Raw genomic sequence first — 26,546 nt, 5'->3', positions numbered from 1 at the left:
ACTCTTTTGCATTCTGTATAAGAAGGAGGAAGATATAGCGCTTCTAAGATAGGACCAGGAAGCCATAAGAAAAGAAGCAGGTTGATTTTGATCTAAGATGCATAGAGAAACAATGAAATATGGGACATAGGAATGAAAATTCATGTTGAAATATAGAATTGACCCTGAAAAATATAATCAATGATTGGAAGACAAACTGAAAATGATGAGAAAAGATAATAGGAGGTCAGAGAAAGAACCAACACATGCAAATGAATCATAGCTGTTCTGAGACTAAAGCCAAACAAAATAATTGGCACAGAAGCAATAATAGAAGATAAAGTTGAAGGCAGTTTGCCTGAATGGAAGAAAGTAGGGCTCGAGTTTCCTTCCACATTGAAAGGGCTCATGGTGTTCCAGAAAAATAAATTTAAGAATCGGTAAAAATAACTCACAATTACATATATGCTAGCAAAATGTTTGAAATACAAAGATAAAGAAAAATGTTTGCCTACAAAAGAAAGAAAACCTATCAGACTTGGCTCCTAATTCTCTTCTATAGCATGTAAATAACAGAAGAGAATTAAGAAATATGTTGAGTTTAATGTAAATGTAAAAAATCTCTACTGAAGTTGTTGTTCATGTGTAACTCATTAACCTTGTCATTCCTGGGAAGAATTATTCAAGGGTATATATACTTCAGCCAATTGAAACATGAATCAAAATAAATTTTGTAGAACTGTACTGTCCCATAAAACATGACTCCTGAGCACTTGACATGTGACCAGTGCTGAGATGTGTTGTAAGTGTAAATTATTTGCTGGATTTTCAAAAACAAGAATACAAAATCTCATTAACGTTTTTATATTGATTACATGTTAAAATGATATTAAAAAACATGGGATGCATGTATCTTTTCAAATTATTGTTTTCATTTTCTTTTTTCTTATTTACTTATTTTGAGAGAGAGAGAACACGCATGCAAGAGGGACAGAGAGAGAGGATCGAATTTTGGTAATTCAAAGTAATTTTAGTAATTTGGAGGTGGGGAATGCCTCGGTGGCTCAGTCAGTTAAGCATCTGACTTGGTTTCGGCTCAGGTCATGCTCTTGCGGTTTGTGGGATTGAGCCTTGTGTTGGGCTTTGTGCTGACACTGAGGAGCCTGCTTGGGATTCTCTCTCTCCCTCTTTCTCTCTCAGCCCCTACCCTGCTTCTCTCTCTCTCTCTCTCAAAATAAATAAATAAATAACCTTAAAAAAATAGTGTGGGATGGAGCTTTGAGACAGTCTCATGCAGGCCTTAAAAGGCATGTGCATATGACATCTGGAGTATACATTAAAACACTTCATAATAGTGAAGTCACCTTGAATTACTGAAATAAATTCTACCTGGTCATGTTGTATTGTTATTGTTGTATATTTATACATTTGCTTTGCTAGAATTCTATTTAAAGCTTTTGCAATTATATTCATAAAGATTAGCCTTTACTTTCTTCTTCTATATAGTTGTCATCATAAGAATAACCTATTCCCTGATATTTTAATATAATTGCCTATAAAACTCTTGAGATCCAAAGTATTTTTAGCAAAGTAATTATTTCACAATTGTTTCAATGTCATCATATGCTATTGCTGAATTACAGGTATCTCTTTCTTTTGTTGTATTTTCCTTTAAAAATTGCCATTTTATTATTATTATTTTTTAATTTTATTTATTTATTTTTGGGAGAGAGAGAGAGCATGAGGAAGGCAGGGGCAGAGAGGGAGACACAGGATCTGAAGCAGGCTCCAGGCTCTGAGCTGTCAGCACAGAACCCGACGTGGGGCTCAAACCCATGAACTGTGAGATCATGACCTGAGCTGAAGTCAGTGGCTTAACTGACTGAGCCACCCAGACTCCCCTAAAAATTGCCTTTTTATAGAGATATTCAAATTCATTACCATTCTATGCATTGTCTATTCTAATCTTCATCTATATATTAATAGTTTTGAATGTTTATTTTCTTTTCTGATTACTTCCTAGAGCTAGGCTATCCAATATAGTAGCCATTCGTCTATTTAACAATTTAAAATTAATCAAAAAGAAGACATGTAAGGGGTGCCTAGGTGGCTCAGTTGGTTGAGTATCCAACTTTTGATCTTAGCTCAGGTCTTGATCTCAGGGTTGTGAGTTCAAGCCCCAAGTTGGGCTCTGCACTCGGTGTGGAGCCTACTTAAAAAAAAAAAAAAAAGACATGCAAATGGTCAGCAGGTACATGTAAAGATGGTCAACATCACTAATTATCTGAGAAATGCAAATGAAAACCACAATGATATACCACATCACACCTGTCACTATCAAAAAGACAAGAAATAACAAGTGTTGGCAAAGATATGGAGAAAAGAGAACCCTTGTACACTGTGGAAATGTAAATTGGTGCAGCCTCTTTGAAAACATCATGGAAATTCCTCCAAAAATTAAAAATAGAACTACCACAGGGGCGCCTGGATGGTTTTTCAGTTAAGCCTCTGACTTTGGCTCGGGTCATGATTTCATAGTTCGTGAGTTCAAGCCCCACATCAGGCTCTCTGCTGCCAGCACAGAGCCTGCTTTGGATCCTCTGTCCCCCGCTCTCTGCCCCTCCTCTGCTCTCTCTCTCTCTCTCTCCCTCTCAAAAATAAACATAAAAAAAAATAGAACTACCATACTGTTCTGGAGAGGTGATTACATTGCAGTTCTACCTGGCATGTGACAAACATGGATATCAGGTTTATATGTTTTTGGAAAGTTCTTCAGTTACTGCTGTCAATTATGGTTGCATCTTGCAGCTGTCCTGAAGACTCTCTCTCCCCCACTTCTTTCCCCTCTTTTCTGTTCTTGCCCACCTCTAAATTATTTTCATTTTATGTGCAGAATAGCATAACTTTTTCTTTTTTTTTTAACAATTTAAAAAAAAATTTTTTTTTCAACGTTTATTTATTCTTTTTGGGACAGAGAGAGACAGAGCACGAACGGGGGAGGGGCAGAGAGAGAGGGAGACACAGAATCGGAAACAGGCTCCAGGCTCTGAGCCATCAGCCCAGAGCCCGACGCGGGGCTCGAACTCACGGACCGCGAGATCGTGACCTGGCTGAAGTCGGACGCTTAACCGACTGCGCCACCCAGGCGCCCCCCCACATCCTTTATTTTATGAAAGTATTTTTCCAACAAAGTTCCTCTGAGGAAATTTGATTCTATCTGGAAAGTAAGTTTTTTTTCTTTTCCATTTTGCTATTAATATAACATGTCAATAGGTCAAAAGGAGAGGGAGAGAGAGAGAAAGAGAGAGGGTGGGGGGAACAATACATGATCATCTCAATAAAGCCATTATTACTGAATTGTGTGTTTTTTGGGATAATCACAAACTCAGTTACAAGAGGGAAATTTATATTAAGGCTACAACAGAAAATTTTATAGACATTTCAAAAATAGAAAATTAAATGAAGCTAGCAAAATGATAAAATTGCTTGCTATTGCCAGCATGGTTTAAAATTCTTCTGAAAGTTTTAGCTGATGCAGTAAGACCAAACAGAAATAGGAGGCATAACAATTAGAAATGAGAAGGGAAAATTATTGTAGATGGCCTATGTGCTTAGAAAGACTAAAACAAAGAAACAAGGAAATCCTTTAAAAGAGTTAAGAGTTTAGTAAGGAGACAGACCGTTAAGCAAATACACTAAATATCTATTTTATATCCCAGTAAAAATGATTTAGAAAATACAATCTAAAAATGTACTCTGTGAACAAGAGTGGACCAACATACACACTGCCCAGAAAAAAACCTACTAAGAATTGCCAGGACCAAAGAAAACTAAACTTTACTAAAGGAAATAAAAGTCTTGAATACATGGGAGGATGTTTTTGTTGGCAGGTGACAGAAACTCAGTACAAGCTATTTTAAGCTCAGAATGGGATTTGCTGCAAGGATACCGTAGTAGTTCACAGACCTATGGAAGAGCTGTAGGTCTGGGGATACGAGGGATTACGACCAGGGACATGCCACTCTCAGGATTCGTTTTGTGTGATTTCCTTAGGGTACTAGCTTCATTTTCTTAGGCTTATTCAGGTATTGGGATGTGGCAGCTTGCACTAGCAACCTACTAAGAGAGAAAAGGCTCTTCCTTTTAGTTTTGGTATGGAAAATACCAGGGAAGATCTGTGATTATCCAAGTTTGGGTCGTATACCCACTACCTTGACTTATCGCTGAAGCCAGAGCAGTAGAGAACATAGCTGAGAGCCTGTAAGATTCACATGGAATGGGTAACATGAGAGGAGATGTTCTCAAAATCAAGTGAGAGGTGCTGTTATAACTAGGGAGGAAAAGGTGCTTGAGAAAGTCAATACAACAAGTGTTCCATACAGAAAGGACCAGTCATCTACCTGGATGAGAGCATGATATACTGTTAAGATGATAATTCTTAAGTAATTAGTTATAGTTTTCTCAAGTACCATCTCAATATACATTCAAAAAGAAGAGTTCTCTTTAGAAATTGACAGTGATTTAAAAACATTTTTTTTTTTTTTTTATTTGAGAGAGACAGAGAGCAGGGGAGAGGGACAGAGAATCCTAAGCAGGCTCCGTGATCAGCATGGAGCCTGATGTAGCGCTTGATCCCACGACCCTGGGATCACAGCCTGAGCCAAAATCAAGAGTCGGCTGCTGAACCACCCAGGTGCCCTGACAAACAGATTTAACTGAAGTTTTCCTAGAGACTGAAGCAAGTAAGAATAGCCGAAAAGAGAAAAGAGGCGGTCTTGCCCTGTCAGATAATTAATAGATACTATGAAGTTATACTAAGTAAAATAATGTGATACAATCATTAAAAAAGTCAAGTTAAACTAAAGGGATAACTCAGAAATAAGCCCTAACATTTTTGAGAATTTAGAATATGTTATTACAAATCAAGTTGTATTCTTACATTTTGATAGAGGAGACCCTTTTACCTTCATGTGTATGATATTAGAAATAGAGCTCAATTTTAAAATCTTAAAAAAAATTTTTTTTAATGTTTATTCATTTTTGAGAGAGACAGAGACAGGATGCGAGTGGGTTAGGGGCAGAGAGAGAGGGAGACACAGAATCCGAAGCAGGCTCCAGGCTCTGAGCTGTCAGCATAGAGCCCGATGCGGGGCTCAAACTCACGAGCTGTGAGATCATGACCTGAGCTGAAGTCGGATGCCCAACTGACTGAGCCACCCAGGCGCCTCAATTTTAAAATCTTTTTGAAATTGCCAGGAGACAAAATTTCTGAAAAGTTTCCAAAATCAAGGGTTAGTATATTCAAAGTAAAAGAATAGTGCCTATGTGACTGATTTAAAGATATTCAAAGCATTATTGATACTTATTTTTCCATTATTATTGTTACCATTATTGTTTTTAGTGAGCACAAAACTTTTCATCTGGGTTTTATTAGGTTCATTCCTGACCTCTGTGCTGCAGCCGCATTTTTCCTACCCTATAGGAACTTCAGGACCCTTATCTTCCCCAGAAGGGGGAGATACCTACAAACCCATGTCACAGATATTTTGAGAATCATTGATGTTTTCTAAGAATTTTTTTTTTTTTTACCTTTTTGGAGATTTAAATTTCCTCTTTCCTCTGTGCTTTTGCAAGACTCTAATTTCTCAGCCTTTTGCCAGTGTAATCTTTGTGCAATTTTTTTTTTTTATCAGAAACCAGTTGATAAGTCACTTGTCAGATTTAAATAGGATCACCACATCACCTTGGATTCCTCCTGCTAGCAGTTTATCAGACTGGCACCATTAGACACACTTCAGAATGAATCTGTAGCTATTTCTGATTTAGAACCTTCTCATCTCATTTTCTTTCTTAGGAAGTCTTTTCTCAACCCATTACACTTACCTTGCATTATTCATCTCCCCATGCAGCCCGAACTTTCTTCTTCTTTTTTTTAATTAAAAAAATTTTTTTACATTTATTTATTTTTGAGAGACAGAGAGAGACAGAGCATGAGCAGGGGAGGGGCAGAGAGAGAGGGAGACACAGAATCCGAAGCAGGCTCCAGGCTCCGAGCTGTCAGCACAGAGCCCAACCCATGAACCGCGAGATCATGACCTGTGCCGAAGTCGGACGCTGAACTGACTGAGCCACCCAGGCACCCCCTGAACTTCCTTCTTTAAAGGAAGCTGCAAACTGCTTCCTGCAAGAGACTTAACAAGATCAAGGCTCTCCCCAGTTGCAGATAGGGTGTATCTGATTTCTTACGTAAAAGAATGTTTGTTTCATAATAACAAGTGTGGAGCATTCTGCTTGAGCTACATTATGTGTATGTTTATTTACTCATAAATAAAATATAAACAGTGTGATATATCACTTGGAGGCCTGGATTAGGGGAATGAGAATTTTGGGTCAAAGCAGTCTGTTGTTTTCTAACTCTGTGATCTAGGTTATTTGATCTCTTGGAGTCTTAATGCCCTAACATTCGATAGTATTTTAATAGTATTTAGTTTGAAGGGTTGATTTGAAGGTTAAATAAGCTGACGGAGGTGAAACCATCTTAATAACATCCAGCACATAGCAACCACCGAACAAATGTTTGTTACATCTGAATCTGAGGACTTGTTGTCTTGATAAACTCAGTGGTACAGATGCTGCTACCAGAGTTTATGAGTCTGGAAGATTTATAATCAATCTGGAGGGTTCATGGGGTATGTGAAAAGTTGTCTTTGTGAGGAGAAGGGAGAGGATTTATCACAGGGACAGAGGGGAAATAACAGAAAAGGAGAATGTAATAAGCTTCAAATGAGAGTCAGAAACAAGTCAAAGGAGACAGGAAAGCAGGGGTGGGAAGGGGAGGGGAGTGGGCAGAAGCAGATGACACTGAGTGGGCTGAGTGGAGTTGCTCATCTCCTGCACCTGAGCCACGTTATTTTTGGTATCCTGAAGGCTTAGTTTATCTCTGATTTCCCTCATGGGGTTTTTGATATTATTGAGAGAGACCTGTGTGACTCTGTCTGTTTCCATATTTTTGCCTGTATTTAGTCAGAAACATTTCATGCTTTCAAAATCAGCTTAAAATAAATCAGAGCAGGGGAATTTCTTTTTTTCATTTTGTCAGAGCAGACCCTTCCAGTATCCCTGGAGAGTGCTCTGCCCACATTTGTGGAGAATCAGAGGAAGTGTTCTTTCCTGCTCTCAGAGTTCAACTCCAAAAGGCCCATATCACATTGCCTTGGGAAGAGCCATGGTTAAGGGCCGTTGTGATCCTTCTAAGGCAGGAATGAGTAGCAGATGGGGATTCAGGCTGTATTTTCTAGGATACTAAAACTGTGTGGGAACTCTGTGTATTAAGTACCTCTTGAGCCCAGCTTCACATCCTCTTGGCCCACTTTCTAAGCTCTAGCCTAATTGATTCTCTGGATTTATGTCGGGATTCTCTGATGATGTCCCACAGTCATGCATAGTGGACCCAGAAAGCCTAGAGAATTAATACCCTATGGGGTTATAATTATAATACCCTGTGGGGTTCTCGTCCCCGGGATGAGAACTTGCATATAAATATTCCCTTCTTCCATTCCTCAGGAGGATAATTCTGAGTATCACGCACAGCTCCTCTGAAGATCTCTGACAGCAATTATACAAGGGACAGGAGGGAGGAATTAGGATTATTTTGTTATTATAAGGTACTCACCCTGGACTTGAAGTGGTATGGTAGTATGAAAGTGGACTTGAATTAGCTGTAAATGTATGTTGTGAACTCTAGGGTGACTTTATTAAAAAATTAAAAAAAAAAAACTAAAACCAATATGCTAAGAAAGAGAGAAAATAGAATTCTGTAAGATACCCAGTTCAAATGACACAAGGCAGAAAAACAAGGGAAGACAGATATAGTAACAAAAAACAAAAGCAAAAATAGAAAACAGTGATGAATGTGGTAGATATTAATCCAGTTGTGTCAATAATCATTTGAATATCAAGGGTCTAAACGCACCAATTAAAGGAGAGATTGTCAGAGTGGATCAGAAAACAAGACCCAACTATAATTGCCTACAATAAACCCATTTTAAATATAAAAACTCATATAGATTAAAAGTAAATTGATGGAGAAGAATATACCATACTAATACTAATCCATAGAAAGTAGGAATAGTTACACTAACATCAAACAGAGCAGACTTCTAACAAGGAAAATTATCAGGGATAAGAGGGAATTGCATAATGAAACAGGGGTCAATTCTCCAAGAAGACCTAACAATCCTTAATGTGTATGTGCCTAACACGACAGAGTGTCAAACTATGTGAGGCAAAAACTAATAGAACTGCAAAAAGAAATAGAATGAATTCACTGTCACAGGTGGAGACTCTAACACCCTTCTCATAAATGGATGGATTTAGCAGGCAGAAAATCAGCAAGAACATAGTTGAATTCACTACAGCATCAATCCAGCAGAATGGAAAATCTGTCTCTAAATCAGAGGTATATATCTTTTTGTTTTTAAAAAAATTTTTTTTAAACATTTATTTATTTTTGAGACAGAGAGAGACAGAGCATGAACAGGGGAAGGGTCAGAGAGAGAGGGAGACACAGAATCTGAAACAGGCTCCAGGCTCTGAGCTGTCAGCACAGAGCCCGACATGGGGCTCGAACTCACAGACCGCGAGATCATGACCTGAGCTGAAGTTGGCCGCTTAACCGACTGAGCCACCCAGGTGCCCTGGTATATATCTTTTTGTATTGCATTATGGACCCGGTGAAGATCTAATAAAAATCTGAAACCTCCCCTCAGAAATAAACACAGTTTTTTTAATCAAAAATTTGCTATAAGTTTTTTTTTTACTCTTTAAAGTTTTTATCACAAATCAATTTTAATAGTAATGATCCTTATGAATGGATAGTTGTTTAGGTGCTAATGTGGAAAAATAGCTGGAAATATTTTTTCCAAAGTATCATCATAAATCTTTAGAAGGATTTCCTCATCTCTGGGAGTGGGTAGTGAGAGGGAATGTACCATAAAGTTATTGCAAGGGGCCTGGGAATGATCTGTATCCTGAACATATACTAACTCTTGTATGCATATAATACTCTTTATGTATATAGATGTTGTTTTAATGAATGAAATAAAATTTATTTGAAAAGGAAAAAAAGACTTTACCATCAATCAACTGGATGTAATCAACATCTGTAGATTGCTTCATCCAACAATATCAGAATACACATTTTTCTCAAACTCACACGGAGCATTCACCAAATTAGACTACATTCTGGACCATAAAACATATCTTAACAAAAATTAAAAAGACTAGAAATCATGCAATGTCTGTTCTCAGACCACAGTGGAATTAAAGCGGAGATCAATAACAGTCTCCCCTAATGGAGAGAGAGCTTAGGTCACCTGACCCTTCTGATTCACTCACTGAGAAAATGGCGAAAACCCTATTATGAATTCATAGTGCTTTACATGAGTTTGTAATTTATTAATCTCATCTCTATATACTTAAGAATTAGTCATAAGTCCATGTAAGACTTTATTTCATCTACAGATGATATGGATTCACCGACCTTTTCACGTGACCATGCTATTCTTCACAAGTTCACCACTCCATAGTGTGCCGGTCTCCTTTCTCAAACATAGATATGGCCTTAGTTTTTTTGTTTGTTTGTTTTTGTTTTTGTTTTTTTGTTTGTGTTTTGGTCTAAAGAAGACATTCTATTAAATGTCATCTGTGATTTTCTTTGGCTAATAAAATTATGGGCAATTTAAAAAAAAAAAGGCATTCTAGATGACTAGCATTTTATTCAAGGCACTTTACAATTTGTCCAACCAGCCTTTGATCTTATCCCCTCTCACTTTGCTCCAGCGTTCACAAGCTACCTTGTTATCTTCTGAACCTCTGCACATACTGTTTGCCCTGAATGTTCTTTTCTCTGTTTTTCATCTGCTGAAGGTCTGTTCCTGCTTTACAACCATATCAGATGTGATGTTCTCTGTGTAGATTTCCCCAGGGCCCTGAAGCAGAGTGGGTGAGCCCTTCTCTGCCTCCTAGAGTACTCATCTGCCCTTAGTTATGGTGCATTGCCCATTTATTGTGATTGCTTCTGGGTTCGTCTTTCTATTTCTAGGGCCCAGAATGGAACCTGACATAGTGAGGGAATTAAACATGTGTATATTGAGTGAATAAATAAAAGATTGAAGGGAAATGGGCTAGGAGTTTATTGTAAAGCCTTCATTTAGATCAAATTTAAGAAAACAGGCTGTTGCTGTTGTTCTTCCTCTTAGAACCAGACCTTAGTTAACATAGAACAGACCTTTATTAACATAGAACCAGACCTTCATTAATAGGACTGGATCTTGTTAAGATATTTGGTTAGGACTTCAGAAAAGCTGTCCTGCATTTCAAGAGTTGGAGGCATATGTTTCTTGGCACTAGTGTGCTTTAGTTTTCTCTTGATTCATACAAAAGTAATTTGGATGTGGGACATCCTAAGGGGGTCAGTCATAGCTGTGGTTGTTGGAAGAGTTCTGTGCTGACCCATTTGTGTCCTTGGTAAAGGTTCAGGGATCTTTGTTGAGATGCTCTCCTTTGTGTGAAGTTCTTTTGGTCTTAGTGGCAAAGCTGTCCTTCAGGTGATTTCTTCTGTTGTGGGCTTCAGGTAGCTGGTTAGAGTCTTGGGGAGACATCCCCATGTGCATACAGACTTACTCTCTGCCCACCTATCACATGAACGTGCATTAGCTGGCAGTGCTTTTTACCTCTCCACGCACACCCCCTTAGGCCTCATAAAGAGTCTTTGTGTGAATTAGATAAAGATACTCCATCTGCATGGATTGGATAGAAAAAGCCAACCCCTTCTGGATGGACACAGCTCTATGGGTGCATGGCTTGGAAACCCAGTAGTATCTTTGTGCAAAGATAAAAACTTTCTTTCCTTTGGGAAGAGCATAACTGGCATAAGCCAGTGGTAATTGGGTAATAGTAATGGTAATACCATCGGGCTCCGCTTAAAAAGTTATTTTTGCTCATAGACTTCTTTTATAATAGCTATTTATTTATAGTATTTTATTTATTTGTATTTTTATAATAACTTTATTTTAAAACAGCTTTAGATTTATAGAAAATTTGCAAAGATAGTACTAGGAGTTCCTATATACCCCATGCCAGTTTTCCCCTATTATTAATCTCACATTAATATTGTACATTTGTCACAATTAATGAAATAATAGTGATGAATTATTATTGACTAAAGTACATACTTCATTCAGATTTCCTTAGTTTTTACCTAATGTCCTTTTTAAGTTTCATGATCCCATCAGGACACCACATTGTGTTTAGTCATCATGTCTTCTTAGTCTCCTCCTGACCGTGATGGTTTCTCAGACTTTCATTGTTCTTTGATAACCTCGATAGTTTAGAGGAGTATTGGTCAGGTGTTTGCAGAATGTCCTTCAGTTGGGATTTGTCCGATGTTTCCCCCATGACTAGATTGGGTACTTGGATAGGTTTTTATTGTTATTTAGGCATAGTAGGGCCAACAAATCTGATGATGACTGCCATTGAAAAGATAGTTTTTTAATACCTGGAGGTCTCCGAAGAGGGGGTCCATGTCGCACCATGGAGGCCATGCTGAGAAGCATTGAGGCCAGTTATAAGGCAGAGCTAGGGTGGAGGAAACTGTGAGCAAGAGTCTTTATTGTGGTTTCTGTAGGGAGTCATGGGCAAGGCAGGGTAAGCAGGCCTAGGATTGGCTAGTTTGAATAGTTTCAGTGGGCTCTGGGGCATAGGGGCTGTCCCTAGTTTTCTGGTACCTGGGCTGGGGTGAGTTGGGCAAGTGAATAGTGGTCTAGAGTGCAAAAGCTCAGTGAGGGAGGTGTTGGGGGTATGGGCTCTGATATGTTTGGTTTGTATTTGAAAAGCATGCCCCTGGAAGAAGGACTCCTCCTGAAGAGTTGAGGGGAGGGAGGAGGTGGGAGCTGAGGAGGCAGGAAGCTAAGACAAGGTGACTCAGATACATTACTGAGTTGTCCTGAACAAAGAATGTATGGATGTAGGGCAGATGTTAAAGCATCAAGTTTATAGAAGCTAGAAACATGCTTAATACACTGGGGCTATGTGTTTTGGGAAGGAAGACCACAGAGTTAAAGTGCCATTTTCATCACATCATATCAATTGTACGTAATATCAATGTAATTTATCCCTGTTGATACTGACCTTGGTTGCCCTATTTTGTGACACTTCTTTCCACTTCATGTTTGCCTTTAACATTCATCTCATATGACTGAAGTGTTTGTCGGGTAAAGTATCAGTAAATATGCGATATAGTTTTTCTTGGGTCTTGATCTTCTAGAAGATCAACCTGCCTAGAGTTCTGGTTTCTAAAGGTGGGGTCCTATGTGGGGTGGATGTCTCCACAGAATGGAGTCTTGAAACTTGGGCTTTAGGCAAGCTGAGTTCATAAGGGAGACTTGTGTCTTAACATCCTACTCTTCTCTAGAATGGTAGTCCTTTGTATACTTCCAATTGCTGAATAAATACATAAGTAAATACCTACAGCTCTATTAGGAGTTGGAGTTGATCACCACTGAAATGAGACAAGATATATATCCTTAATATTTAGCTGTGGGTCAAAATATTCAGGGTATTAGCCTATTTTCTGCATATAAATTTAAAAAGTCCTGGTTACTCCCTAAGTTGCCTGACCAATATCTCTTGGAAACCTCTGAATGTAGGAGATCATGAGAAATAGGGAAGTTTCCCTGCTTTGCTTCTGAAAATCCTGAGTTGGGTAAGGCAGGGCACGCTGTTGGTTTGTAATTGACTGCACACTTTTTCCCCCTCACACCTCAGGGTCTAAGTCGCAGAACTGCCTGTGGAACTCCCTCATTGACGGGCTCACGGGGAATGCCAAGGAAAAGCCACGGCCAACTATCGTCCATGACCCCCGACCACCAGAAGAAATCTTAGCTGATGAATTGCCTCAGCTCGACAGCCCAGAAGCCTTGGTGAAGACATCCTTCAGGTTTGGTGGATTGCAATCAATCTGTTCCTTCTTATTTGCTGCCGAGTTATTTCAATCCAGTTGGATGCATCGTCGGCGTGGCCAGAAAATTACCTCATTTTTTTGCACTGAGTAAATTAGAATTGATGAAGGAGTGTTGGAATTAATGCTAGCTGGACTTCTGGCTGGATTTCCTGAATGTAGTGCAGATCCCATCAGTAGTTAAGTTGCTGTTGGTATTTAATTGGTATTGGCATTTAAATGCTGAGGCAAAGGATTTACTGATGTTGGCAATTTGAATTGGATTAATGAGTCTTTTGCTTCAAAAGAGGATGACGCATGGAGATAAGTGCACAGAGAAAAAGCATGTGGTGGGAATGAATTCAGCCCCGTGTCTTTAGAGTCTCTGGCTGGGGGAGGGTTTCTAAGTGATAAGAGATGTGAGAGCTGCTGCCTCCTGAAAGGAAGCAAAGATCTTCCTTGTGTGTTTTCCCAGGTGGCTGCTGACTCTGTTCTTGTTCATCATTTGGTCTCGAGTCTTCTGCAGAGGCCTCTCGTGTTTTCTTCTTGTCTTGGGCTCCACTTCGTCACGACTCTAGCCCTTACCTTTCCTCCGTATCACATAAAAATCAATCTGAGTACGGGACATGGTGTATAAAAGTGATTTCCTCCCCCCGAATGGGTCTTTCAAACTCACTTTTGAAATATACAGCAGTGCTGTTTTCAGAAATTAAGGTTTAATTTTTTTTTTTTGCCATCCTGCCTTCCTCCCCTCCTTTCTCCCTGTTACCCTAATTTTACTTCTTTCACTTTTCTTTCCGTTATATAAGGCTTTCCTGCTCTCCACATGGCCAGTAGGACATACAAACCTTGCTTTTCTTCTCCCATAAACCACTTAGACAACTCTTGGCATCCGTGAAAAACGTACTCTTTTTTGCATCCAGGTGATGTGTGTAATCGCTCAGTAAAAGCCGTTTCATTGTGTGAAGGTTCTTAGTGTCGACTGAATTATAGATGAGCTCTGAAAAGCAGTGATGAATAGGGGTTTGGATTTCTTTATGTAGTGTGACTGATGCAGTGGCGGGACAAGAATTGCAAAGCAAATGCTTTTCTTATTCCTACTAAGGGTTTGGTGACTGCATTGTGAGGTTTTACATAAAATAAAACCCACTCAGGTAGAGAGAAATAACTTCCATGAACCTGCAATTCTCTGCACATGACTGGTGGGGGAGGGGAGGGCGAATGGCTTTCTTGGGCTGTGTGTTCTCATTTTGGAGCGTCTCTGGTGGAATCACTCCTCACATGCAGTCTTCTTGTAGCTACTCCTTCTAGCCCAGATCAGGTTCATTGTCCTCTTCAGGGAACAGCTAAAGAGGCACTCTCACGAAAAGAACATCTCATTTGCTTGCCAACTCTATTACCATCATCTCTTCTCTTTGCATTCAATGCTCCTCAATAGAGAAAATGTATTGATGACCATGAACTTCATTTGATCTGCTGGTTGTATTATGCATCAATGTCTGGGTTTCAGAAAAAAAATTCAATTATGTTTGTTAAGGTCGGGCTTTATTTTTAGTTCCTTGTAACACTTGGTGCAGTAAGAAAAACACAGCAGGTGTAAATATGCCAACCCTTCAGCCATTGAAGCTAGAAATCCATTGGCATTGGTTATTCATTTATTTGTCTCCTTAATACAACCGTGTGTTATTCTGGCACCATCCTTTCTTCTGAAGAAGATAAGTGATTTCAATGGGAATGTTAGAGGGTAAATATTCTCTAATGCAATTGTTCTTAACTGTGGTAGTCACATCATTGTGAGATTCTTTGTACACAAGTGATCACAAGCCAAGTATTAACATGTGGAAACAGTTTATTTATCAAGATATAAATTAGAGCAGAATCAAGGTTACCCTTGTAATAATGCCACTTGTTTTCTATATGCTTTTTGGATTGCAAAGAAAGAGATGAGTTGTAGCTGGATTTTAAATAATGCCAATAGGAATATATCACTTATGTGTTCTCCCCCTCACTGGCCATTTCACTAGAGTGAAAAACCCTGAGAATTGCTGACTTCCCAGTATTAGTAACTCTGGGAAATCTGGGAAGATTTGGCAATTTTGGTTACTCCCTTCTCTTTCTCCTTGTTCACAGTTGGAGGGCATTAGGAATCCTGGGCCATGAAATATGGTCATCAGCTTTTATTATCAAATAAGATCCAAACTGCAATGACAGTAAACCCAATGTGCCTAATTATTAGGAAGTCTAGTCTTGGGGCTCAGTTCCCTCTCTGTCCCCAGGGACTCCAGGCTTAGTGACAGGCTTAAAGACTTAGCCCTTTGCCTGCTCTACCTCCTGCCATCTGCCAGGGCAATGGGGTCTCACACTAAGTGTGGACTCTCTGATCTCAGTGAAGTTCTAAGTTGGTGTCCAGTCCAGATCTCCTCTTTCTTGTGATACCTCCTCTGGCTGGCTTCTTTTGTTCTTTCCTGACACCCGGCTTCAGCACTACCACAATGTCTCAGACATATTCTAATGATGTGGATCCTCAAAAGGGAGGGATCAGATAGATGCTTCATATCACTTTCCCTAGAAATCGTCTCTAGTTCTTTGCAAGTATGTGGAGATGATTGCATACAAGCCACTCCCAGGACAAAGAGTGTATGCTTGTTTTGTATTTGCATAATATTTCCATTCACGTAATTCCTTTTAGATTAAAGGGACAGTCTGCCCTAAAGGTAAATTCCAGTCTCTATTTCCAAAGAAATAAGGTAGGAAGTGTTCATACGTTTATGAATGGTAGGTGTTTTTCAAAAAAGTTGCAGAAATTTGTATGCTTAAAACTCCTCCTAGGCTCCCTGTTACTACAACAATAACAATAGGATTCTTATGTTGCCAGGCATGGGCCTAACCACCCAAAGATGATGCCCATTTTAGAAATAGAGAAACTGGCCCAGAGAGGTAGCGCCCATAGTTCTGATTAAATTCAAACGCAAACTCATAAGGACAATTGCTTGTCAATTGGTGGTCACCAATGGCAGAAACAAGGGGTAGCTTGGGTAGACTTTAGGTCCTACCTAGTCTTTATCAGCCCCTGGAATCCCACCCCAAGTAAATATATCACGTATAAACGCACATAAAAAAGCATGCCTGTGATGCAAATGGGGCTTCAGGATAGCTCCCCTTCCAAATGACTTCCACTGGTGGTCAACACTCTCTCTTTATGTCAGTTAGCAATAATGTGAGAGGGTGTAGCAGAAAGTGAGAATTTGCACACAGATTTAGAAATAAGGATTCTAGAAAATGAGAGGCATGGCCTCTTTCCTCCAAGGCTTATAAGTTGATGGCTGAGGTGTGTGTAAATGCCGTCTCCATCCTGAATACGTTCCATGACACTCTCCCCTCTAGTCCTCCTCTTGGCTGGGCAGCGGTGATGACGTGGATGTTCCATGTCTCAGAGCATGTGGTTCAGCAGAGTCTCGAGGGAAAGATAGCAGTGCATGGAGGGAAGGGTCTCCTCATTTTTGTGCACTTTCAAATTCCAGCCAATATCGCTGGAAGATAGCATAGTTTTGTGGTGTTTTACTATGGACTGTAGTCTTTACTCCTCATGAAAGGGACATTCTAAGGTACCCAGTTAGGAAAATTCAACTTCTGAAAGTGACTGTCCTGGGCTCTAGTCTGGATTCTGTTACCAAGGCAAATTGCATCATCTCTTTGAGTGTCTGTTCTCTTAACTGTCACATCTGAGGGTAGACAAGAACAGTGGATCTCAAACATGGGTATGCATTACAGTTACTTAGAGGGTTATGGAAACAGATTGTTGGGCTCATCCCCAGGTCTGGGTGGGGTCCTAGGATATACCTTTCTAACAAGGTGGTGCCAATGCTGCTGGTCCAGGGACCACAGTTAGAGAATCACTGGACCATATGATACTGAATAATCCCTGGAGCTCAGAAATATTTTGCTGTGTTAATTTGAGCAGGTCATTTATCTAATCCGGTCTCAGTTTCTTCATCTTTGAAATAAGGATAAAGATGCCTACTTCCTGGGGTTGGAGGGAGGGTTTAAAGGAGCTAATATAAATGAGAGAGACAAGCCCAGTATCTGGCACCCAGAATGTGCTCTGGAAGTGCTAATCTCCTATTCCTACTCAGCTCTCACTGGAAACCTTACATGCATTTGAGCATAAACACACAGAGCAAATAGGATCAGGTTGGGTGTTGTGGCTCCAGGTGCAGACCCCGTGGGGTCTGAAAATTTGCTAAGCCTCTGGCATGAAAATTCTGCTTTCAAGACCAGAGACTTTTGAAAAGAAAAATGTGGGAACATAACTAAGGAAAAAAGCTTCAGTGTCTGGAAAATAGATACTCCTGGGAATTATACAGAGATGCCTGATTTCCTTCTTCTTCATGACCTGTCTCTTTGAGCCTGTTCTGCTCAGGTTTTTCTTAAAAGACGTGAGAGAGAAAGCTGAATCTGGAGCTTGAGGAAGACGGACAAGCCCAGCTAGTCTGATTAGTGATAGGACTCAGTACCTGCCACCTGAGGACCCAGAGAACAGGAAAGAACTGGCTGCTGGGAGCGTTTTCTGTCCCCAGCCTCTAGTGTGCACGTTTGCAAAGGTGAGACCCAGTCCAGATTGCACTGGGAGGCAAAGAAACTGATGTTTATTGAGCATCTGCTATGGCCAGGAACTGTACATTCATTTGCTCATTTAATCTCCCAAGGTTACAAGTGAGTATTGTAATCCCAGTGGTACAGGTCAGGAAACAGGTTCAGAGAGATCAAACAGCTTACCCAAAGTCACTCAGCAGGTGGCAGAGCTAGAAATTTCAGCTCAGTCCACCTGACTCCAAAGCTATGACCTCTCCACCATGTTCTACTACTGCCACATCACCTTGGCTTCTGGGTTTGTTGTTGGTGAATAAGATAGCATCATTGGCTCTGCTAATTTGGACGTGGCAATTTGGATATATAGTTTGATGCTTCTCCTGTGAGACCTACCCTGTTCTTTTGTACTAAATCCTTTTTCTAGTTCAAATTTATGTTTTTAGTCCACCCATGCTTTTGGATAGGACCGCTTTAAAGGCAGTGTTTCTCATACTTTATGAATGAATTCCTTTGGGGATCCTATTAAATTCAGATCCAGATTCAGTAAGTCTGTGTTACAACCTGGTAATCTGCATTTCAAACAAACTCTCAAGAGATGTCATGGTCTGAAGACCACCCTCTGAGTAGAAAGCCATAGGCTTTGGAATACTACAGGTATGAGTTTGCAAGTGCTCTTCTAACCTATGTGGTTTGAGTCATGGTTTTGAATCTCAATTTCCTCATTTTACAAATGGAAACCAAAATAACAACATAGGACTGTTGCTAGGATTAAGAGAGCTAATGAATGTGACAGCCCTTAATTCCTTCTCTTCCAGTTTCCAAAAACCTGTTTAGGAGTGGATTGATCCTCCATACCTTGACCCCTTCTTATGTGACTGGGTTGTGCAATGAACCCCAGGGTGGGAATAGGAGCCCCATGGGTGCCTTATGAGTAAGGCTGTCCTGACCTGACCTCCTTAGACACTAGCAGAGATTCTGAAGCCACCCAGTGCATTGGCCATTTTTGTTACTTACCTTGAACTGTGTGACTTTCAACATGGGTTGAGTTACCAAGCTTTGATAATTTTGCATTTGGAAGAATAGCATGCTAAAACCCCAGAGAATCATTGGGGGCTTGATACGCCTCTCTTCCCACTTAGAATGGACTTATTTGGGCTTTGGCAAAAGTGTTCCTGATTCTATACATAGCTTACTAAGAATATGTTGCAGAGAGCAGAACCGCATTGAGCCAACGCCCTCAGCTATGGATGAGATTAAGGCCTTGTCAGATCCCATTTAACGGATTGTGTTTTCCATGCAGAATTAAATCGTTGAACTCATCCTCATTTTTGTTTTTGGCAGTCATTTTCCCACCAGGGGCTACTGCCAAGAAGCCAGTTTCTGACTTGATTACTTTCAGGAAATGTGCAATCTGGCTGATGATAGGGCATGGTGTGGGGTGGCGGCCCCTGCCGCTTCGGACCCCACCCCGGGATGAGTCATGGGTTAAAATTCCCAATTAGCTTGTGAGAAGTCTGGTCACACATCTTTCTCTATCACCGTATGTTGGTCACCCACTGGGACTTTTGGGGACACCTACTTCCCTGACTTAGTGCTGCCTCCTTGGAGTTGACATTTTCCCCTTCTGGTCTTTGCTAATCCAAATTGTAGAGTCTTCCTCAAGTTTGCTAAGGGGAAAATGAAAGAATTAATTCTGAGTTTTTTTTTTTTTTTTTTTTTTTTTTTTTGTAACTCAGAGGAGTTTGTATTGCAAAGTTGGCTTCCCATAAGGGAAATATTTAGGCTTCTTTTTGTAAGTAAGTTTTTATGGACAGAGTTTTTAGTGTTAGAAATTGACAAAGCATGTATCATACAGACACTATTTTTCTTGCGTTATTCTTGGTCCTTCTCTGGTATTTTGGAGAAGAGGAGATTTATCCTTATGGCAGCCATGCACCTTTCACATCTCCAACCACAGGAAGTGTACTTGACCCAAGGCTCCATGTTCTGTGTGAGAAATTTGTTTTGGTGATGGCTGAGGCTGTGTTTACCAAGTGTTCTCTCAGCCAGTGACTGAGAGCATCAGAGATGCTAAGACTGGCCATTCCTGGAAGACATGGGACTTCTCTAATGCTGACATTGGCTTGAAGACTCCATGATGGCCTTACTGAACTTTCTTTGGAACTGCACTGTGGTCTAAGATACTTCCACTCAATATTCCTTCCTTCTCTCCTTCACTGGGTGTCAGACCTGTATCCCTACTCTCCCAGCCTCTCTGGTTTCTTCCCCATTTTCTCTTACAGATGTTCCCGCTGATAGATTTCTTGCATGTCTCGGTAACTGCCTCTCAGAGAAGACCTGGGCTAACACAGTCTCCCATCTCACTGTGATCCTCTGCGGGCTGATCACTGCTGGCTCTGTGCTGTGGGCACAGCTCCAAGGCTACTGGCCTAGAAAGCCTGGGCCAGTCTCTCTCTATTTGATTTTACATTTTGTAGTTGATGTTGTACCTTCCCCGTGGGCGCTAGCGCTGGGGTAAATATGGGACAGGCCACAATTTCCTTTAGTATCTTGTACTTTCATTGCCTATAAGAGACTTTGCTGAAACATTTGGATCCACTACAGAAACTACAATGTAAGAGGGGAGAATTTTAAATCATATCCAAAATACAGCTGTTCAAAAATGTTGAACATTGTACAGATGATTTGCTTATGGACACACTCCAGTTTCCAGCCAGTGGACTTGTCCCTAGGGCTGAGTTTCCCTAGAGAGTGCATCCTCCTTCAGACCTGACATGTTCTTACTGGGCTTTTGGAGAATCCATCTTTCCAGCCACAGGAATGGACCTTATCTGAGGTATCCTCAGCACCTCAGTGTACATCCCTCAGAATAACTCCCAGAAGAACATTGTATGCAAAGTGTAAGTGATTCATCCTAGAATAACCCTACAGGGAGGGTCAAGTAGCTTCAGTACTGTCATGTGGGGGAGGAGGGCTGAGACACTCTTGGAACCTCTATCTAAATTTCCCTGCCAGTGTGATGTGTGGATCAACCTTTTGTGCCTCCTGACTAGCAACAGGAACTTCTGCCCTAGGCCACACAGAGACCTCAAGTATGCAGGGAATCCCTGATGTTTTGTCTTAAGTGAAGGAAGGCCTCCCTACCCGCCCCCCCCCCCCCCCCCCCCCGGCAGAGCTTTGGATCTATTGAGGTCTGGTTGTGATTCTGTTATGGTTCTGGGGGCGCTTGGGTGCCTCAACTGGTTAAGTGTCTGACTTTGGCTCAGGTCATGATCTCATGGTTTGTGAGTTTGAGTCCCGTGTTGGGCTCTGTGCTAACAGCTCAGAGCCTGGAGCCTGCTTCGGATTCTGTGTCTCCCTCTTTCTCTGCCCCTCCCCTGCTTGTGGTCTGTCTGTCTGTCTGTCTGTCTCTCTCTCTTAAAATTAAATAAACATTAAAAAATATTTAAAAAATTTAATATGGTTCTGAATCAGTTGGTCCAGCCTTCCGCCCTTGGCTACTTGTCCCCATGTCGGCCTCACTGGCCAACTCTTCATCACAGTCTCAGGTCATTTCTGAGGTCTGGCCTCAGGAGCTCGTGGGAGCATCTGGGGCCTGGTCAAACCTCTCAGAACCTGAGAGACAACTTGGGAAAGATAAAACCTAGCCTCCCACTACCTAGCATTACTGGCCACTGTGTGTACTTGGATGTGGACCCTCTGGTTTGTGGGTAGATGTCCTTCTAGAGAGAGAAAAAGACATACAGATCTCACGCCTGTGCCTCTTCTGCCCCAGTTTCCCTTTTCCCTATAATTCTCTGAGCCAGAAAAGCTGGACCCTGGCTTTCCACTTCTCCTGCATTATATCCTTCATCTCCCCAGTTCCAGGCTTTGGGCTAAGTCTTAATAGTAGGTGAGGTAAAGAGATAGATTGGCTAACTGATATGGGACCCTGCACTGGGAAATTTCTCAAAAGCACCATATGTTATTCCTTATAAAGTTTCGGTGATGAATGACTACTGCATTTGTTTTTTTACAGTCAAATTAAAGTACCTGAAGAAAAATAAAGAAAAGCCCTTTAAAACTCTGTCCAGTGATGATGCAAACTGTGATATCCTTTGATTGGTTATTGGTCCCTGCCCTTTGCAGTGCGGGGTTCCTGGTTACGTTATCAACCTCACGATAATTGTGACCCTGTGTTTTACTCTATAGAAAATTTTGTTCCCATTTTGTTCCCAGCATTAGGGCAGGGTTTTTGACTTTGCTAATTAGGGCAGTTTCTTTCTTATTAGAATCTCTCTAATGCTGGATGCTGTCTTTTCCCATTCAAGTGCCCACCCTTCAGTCACATCCTGGGCCATGCACTGGAGTCACATGGAGTGAACTAGACCAGTGCATGCGCTGCCCTCCTGGACTCCACATGGATTGATGAATATGATGAATAGTGCTTGGTGTAACCATGATATGGGCCACCCTGGACCACCCATTTATGGTGGACATAAAAGGGAAGCAAAAAGAACAGTGCGAGCCAAGGTCGGGAGGCAGGAAGACATGGCTATTGTTGGAGGAGCTGCTGGATTTATGTCTGAGGCTTGTGAAAGGGAGGCAGTGTTGGAAAGGTAAAGCTGGGACCAAATATGGTAGGGCCTTGTTACTGAGGGAGTAAGGTTCAGTTTTATTCCATAGGTAAAGATCTTTGGAGCTCTTGTAAAATCTCTGGAGACGCAGAAAGAGACTACATTTTTCATTAAGTTACAAAACTAGGAATTATATTTCCATGCCTCAGTCCCCTATACACAGAGCATCAAAACGAAGGTTTCTGGCCTTCAGCAGAGGTGCAATAATGGAGATAGAGAGTAGCATGGGGTCTGAGCACCTATGGTGCCTGGAGGAGGTACATGGGCAATTTGGGGAAGAAACCTGTGAAAATATGTTTTTCCACATGCTTTGGAACAGAGACCTTTTTTTTTTTTTTAATTTATTACTTCTAAATGCAGTAGTAGCTAATGGTTATTGAATAGACAGCCCCATATCTATAACCTAGCTGCTCCCCATTTATTGATTAGTGTTAAGTGCAGCCAGAAGTGAATTTGCTACAATAAATTACCTCCAGACCCTGGGGGTTAGCTTAGCTGGGGAAGGATTGTTATTTGAACATGAGCTGCAGACACGCTTGACCTCATTTGGAAGAGGTGATAATTCTGGCTATGGTGATGGGGCTCAAGTACTTGGAGGCAGGCACATTGCAAACTGCCCAAGAGCATGACTTGAACCCTGTCTGCAAAGTCAAAAGCAGGGAGATGTGAATCAAATAACAGTCTTGGATTATGGACCCCAAACTTTGATCTGTTCATCATTTTCATTCTTGGAAAATGGTCCAGATTTAGAATTAGAGAAAGATGTATGAAGGGGGGTTGGATTATACTTGTTAAATTATGTGTTTCTTCAATGTTGGGCCACTTATTCTATCCTTGACTGACTGGCTATGTCAGGGTTGAGTTTCCATGGTTAAGTTTCCAAGGGTAGCACTGACCAAGTTTATCTTGTCTAACTCTAAGTCAACTTACAGGTCCCTGTATTTAAAAAATGTCTTTGCATTTGTTTTAAAAAAGGTGATTTTGACAAATTTTATACCTCTAAGAAATTTGCAAGACTAGTAAAATGAACAACTGTCAAACCTCTACCTGGAGTCACATTTGCTTACTTGCTATCAAATGTTTATCTCATCTCATCTCATCTCATCTCATCTCATCTCATCTCATCTCATCCCATCCCATGCCATGCCATGCCATGCCATGCCATGCCATCCCATCCCATCCCATCCCATCCCATCCCATCCCATCCCATCCCATTTCATATCAGAATCTATCTTTTTTTCTGAATTTCTTGACCCTAAGTTGTGGACATCATGACCTTTCAGTTTCAGTTTGAGTTTCTTTGGGAGAAACCTTTTTCTTACATGGCCACAGTAGAATTCTCAAACTCAGGAAGCTTAATATTAATATAATATGATTACTATATACTACTATATACAGCCGATATTCTAATTTTGCCAAATGTTCCCATAATGTCTTTTATGGCAATCTTTCCTTCTGGCCCAGGACCCATTCCTGAAGCACACGTTACATTGAATTGTCATGTCTTATTTATCTCCTTTAATTTGAAGCAGTTTCTCAGCCTTTCTTTGTCTTTCATGACATTAACATTTTGAAGCAAACAGGTCATGTGTTTTGTTTTGCAGAATGTTCGTCAGTTAGGGATTGCCTGATCATTGCCTTGCGGTTTGCTTCAGGTTATTCGCGTTGACAAGAATACTACATAAGTGATACTGTGTCCTTCTCAGGGCAGCAGTAGGGGAAAAGATTGCCTATTGCTTCCGTTACTGGTGATGTTAATCTTGAGCATTTGGTTGAGGTTGTTCCCCCATTTCTCCACTGTAAAGTTACCTTTCCCTTTGTGTAAGTAATAGGTTATCTGTGGGAAGATACTTTGAGACTATGTAGTGTAGCCTTTTCGCTAACAAACATTTATGCAGTGGTTTTAGCTCCACTTTGTGATTCTTGCCTGAATTAATGGTGATTTCCAACTCTGTCATCCCTGCTCCACCGATGGAATGACCTTTGACTATGGACAAGAGCTTTCCCTTCCCTTCCCTTCCCTTTCTCCATCTCTGTCTAGATTTTAGTATCAATACAGACTCTGGATTCTTCTTTCACTCAATGTTTTATAAGCCATTGTGTCTTCATCACACCTGGAGCCCCGGGATTTAACTGTGAGAGGAAAACCACAAAGGCCAAGCAGAGAGGTGGTATGAGTGGTCTTGCAGTCTCAAATGCGTTGACTCTAATGGGCAGAAATTAGCTTCACCTGGAATATGAAGATGTGTATCAGAAAATCCAGAGTCTAAACCCCTACCCCGTTAGTAGAGCCTCTTTGGGGTCCTATGATATGGTGGCAGGCAATGTCTTTCTTTACCTGAACCTGTTGGTGCCACAAGAATTATGGGGAATTGCAGAGTGGAGAGAGTCATGTGGAGTAGGTTGGAAAGGTATTACTTAGCCAGAGAAAGGAGTTCCATATTATCTGGACTTTAAGCAGGGTCTCCAATTCTTTTCTCCTTATCTCTTCCTGCCATAACACACTACTCTCTGCTTCCTGCTCCTGCTGGCCGGTGTCTGATGACCATGACAACCACCGGTCCACAGAGTTGCCTGTATCTTATCAGTGAGGTATAGTGAGAATGTTTGAGCTCTGGTTTTAACTCAGCTTCACTCCTTGCCTGCTGTGTGACCTTGAACATGCAGTCTAAATTGAGGCTCAGTTTTTTCATCTCTTTAATGGGATTATATATTCTTTTCCTCATGGGATACCCATGGGGAGTCAAGGAAGGTTATACATGTTGAGCAATGAGCACAATGTCTGGCATCAGCAGGTGCTTGATAATTAGTGGGTAATATGATTCAGCATTAACATCCTGTTTAATGCTCTTGGAATATGTATACTTTGCTCTAGGCCCTGTGTTGTATAAAGGAACTAACTTTATCTGACTTTAGTGGCCATGTTCACATGTCCTTTAGCAGTGAGTTGCTGTTCTGACATCTAGGATCTTTGAGGTACCCCCTGCCTCTCTTTTGTTTCTAACATTTTCATTTTAATCCCTGCGTAGTCAAATTGTGCATAATAATAATAATAGCTACAGATGGAGAAATGGAGGCATAAAGCAGTTAACTGATCCCAGCTCATACCACTAGTCAGTAGGTCTGGGGTTTAAAGCCAAACACTCTGGCCTTAGAACCCACATTTTAGTCACTAGGCCACATTACTTTCTTAGTCTAGCACTGAGGAATGGGTCTGTGTCTTCCGGTTTTGTTGCTAGTGTGGACCTATTTTCTAGTTAGGCTCCTGCTGCCTGCCTCCCTGTCACCCTGATCCAATGCTAGGTGCCAGCATCAGTCTGCTTACTTCATTTCCTGCCATTTCTTGGTGCTGAGTGTGGACTCTCACATCACCAACTGGCCTGCTGCCGTGGGTGCCTGCCTGCCCCTTCCTCCTGCCTTACTTTATTCAAAAGCTGCCTGTGAATGCAGCTTTAGTTGCTCATCTGGAGACCTAGAAAGCTCTTCTTAAGACTTTCTGCTCTCCTGGCCCGAGCCTACATACTTGCGAGGCCCGTGGGCTATCACCAGCGTCTCCCTGGGGTCTTGCTAGAGCCCTTTCTCTCTAGGGGCTGTGAACCACGGTGGTGTGCTCTGTGTAGTTCACAGACCTGGTAGAGGAAGGTAACGTAGAACTGGGGCTTGGAATCAGACAAAGCCTTATTTCTGTCCCAACGATGTCACTCACCACCTCGGGAAAGTTACTCTTGGCCTCAGTTTTCTTTTCTGCAAAATGGAAGTAGTAATGATGGAAGGGTGGAATGAGAAAGTATATGTAAAAACAGCTAGCACAAAAACACACTTCTGGAGTCTGAGTGTGTTGGAGTCCAGGGAATTGTACTGTGTCAATGTCAACCTCCTGGTTTTGATCATGTGTTGTTGTTGTGTGTGATGTCATTTGTGGAAACTAGATGATTGGTACGTAGGAATTCTCTGTACCATTTTTGCAACTTGTTTTGTATCTGCAATCATTTTTTAAACAAGTTAAATAGACTTAGTGTAGTCCCTAATATCTATTAATTGTAGTTAAAAAAATTTTTTTTAATGTTTTTTTATTTTTGAGAGAGAGCGAAGAGTGAGTGCACATGGGGAAGGGGCAGAGAGAGAGCGGGAGATACAGAATCCGAAGCAGGCTCTAGGCTCTGAGCTGTTAGCACAGAGCCCAAGATGGGGCTCGAACTCACGGACTGTGAGATCATGACCTGAGCCAAAGTCAGATGCTTAACCAACTAAGCCACCCAGGCGCCCTATTAATTGTAGTTTTAAAGCTTACAAAATGTCACCAGGAATTCTGATATTTGGCACTAACTCAACTTATTGAGGTGTGTGTGTGTGTGTGTGTGTGT

General features: G+C 41.0%; 1 protein-coding gene across 5 annotated transcripts in view; it reads left to right on the top strand.

Moving 5' to 3' along the window:
- Window positions 1–26,546, top strand: part of PDE1C (phosphodiesterase 1C) — a 524,818-nt gene that overhangs the window by 111,356 nt on the left and 386,916 nt on the right. For all 5 annotated transcript variants that reach the window (XM_045495246.1, XM_045495245.1, XM_045495244.1 and 2 more), the window contains exon 3: window positions 12,805–12,976. In XM_045495246.1, coding sequence (XP_045351202.1) covers window positions 12,805–12,976 — 172 coding nt within the window. The remainder of the gene's footprint in view (window positions 1–12,804; window positions 12,977–26,546) is intronic.

The sequence above is a fragment of the Leopardus geoffroyi genome, chromosome A2 (genome assembly GCF_018350155.1).
Source record: "Leopardus geoffroyi isolate Oge1 chromosome A2, O.geoffroyi_Oge1_pat1.0, whole genome shotgun sequence".
NCBI lineage: Eukaryota > Metazoa > Chordata > Mammalia > Carnivora > Felidae > Leopardus > Leopardus geoffroyi.
Note: the sequence above shows the minus strand (reverse complement) of the source record. Positions and strands in the feature narration are given on the sequence as shown.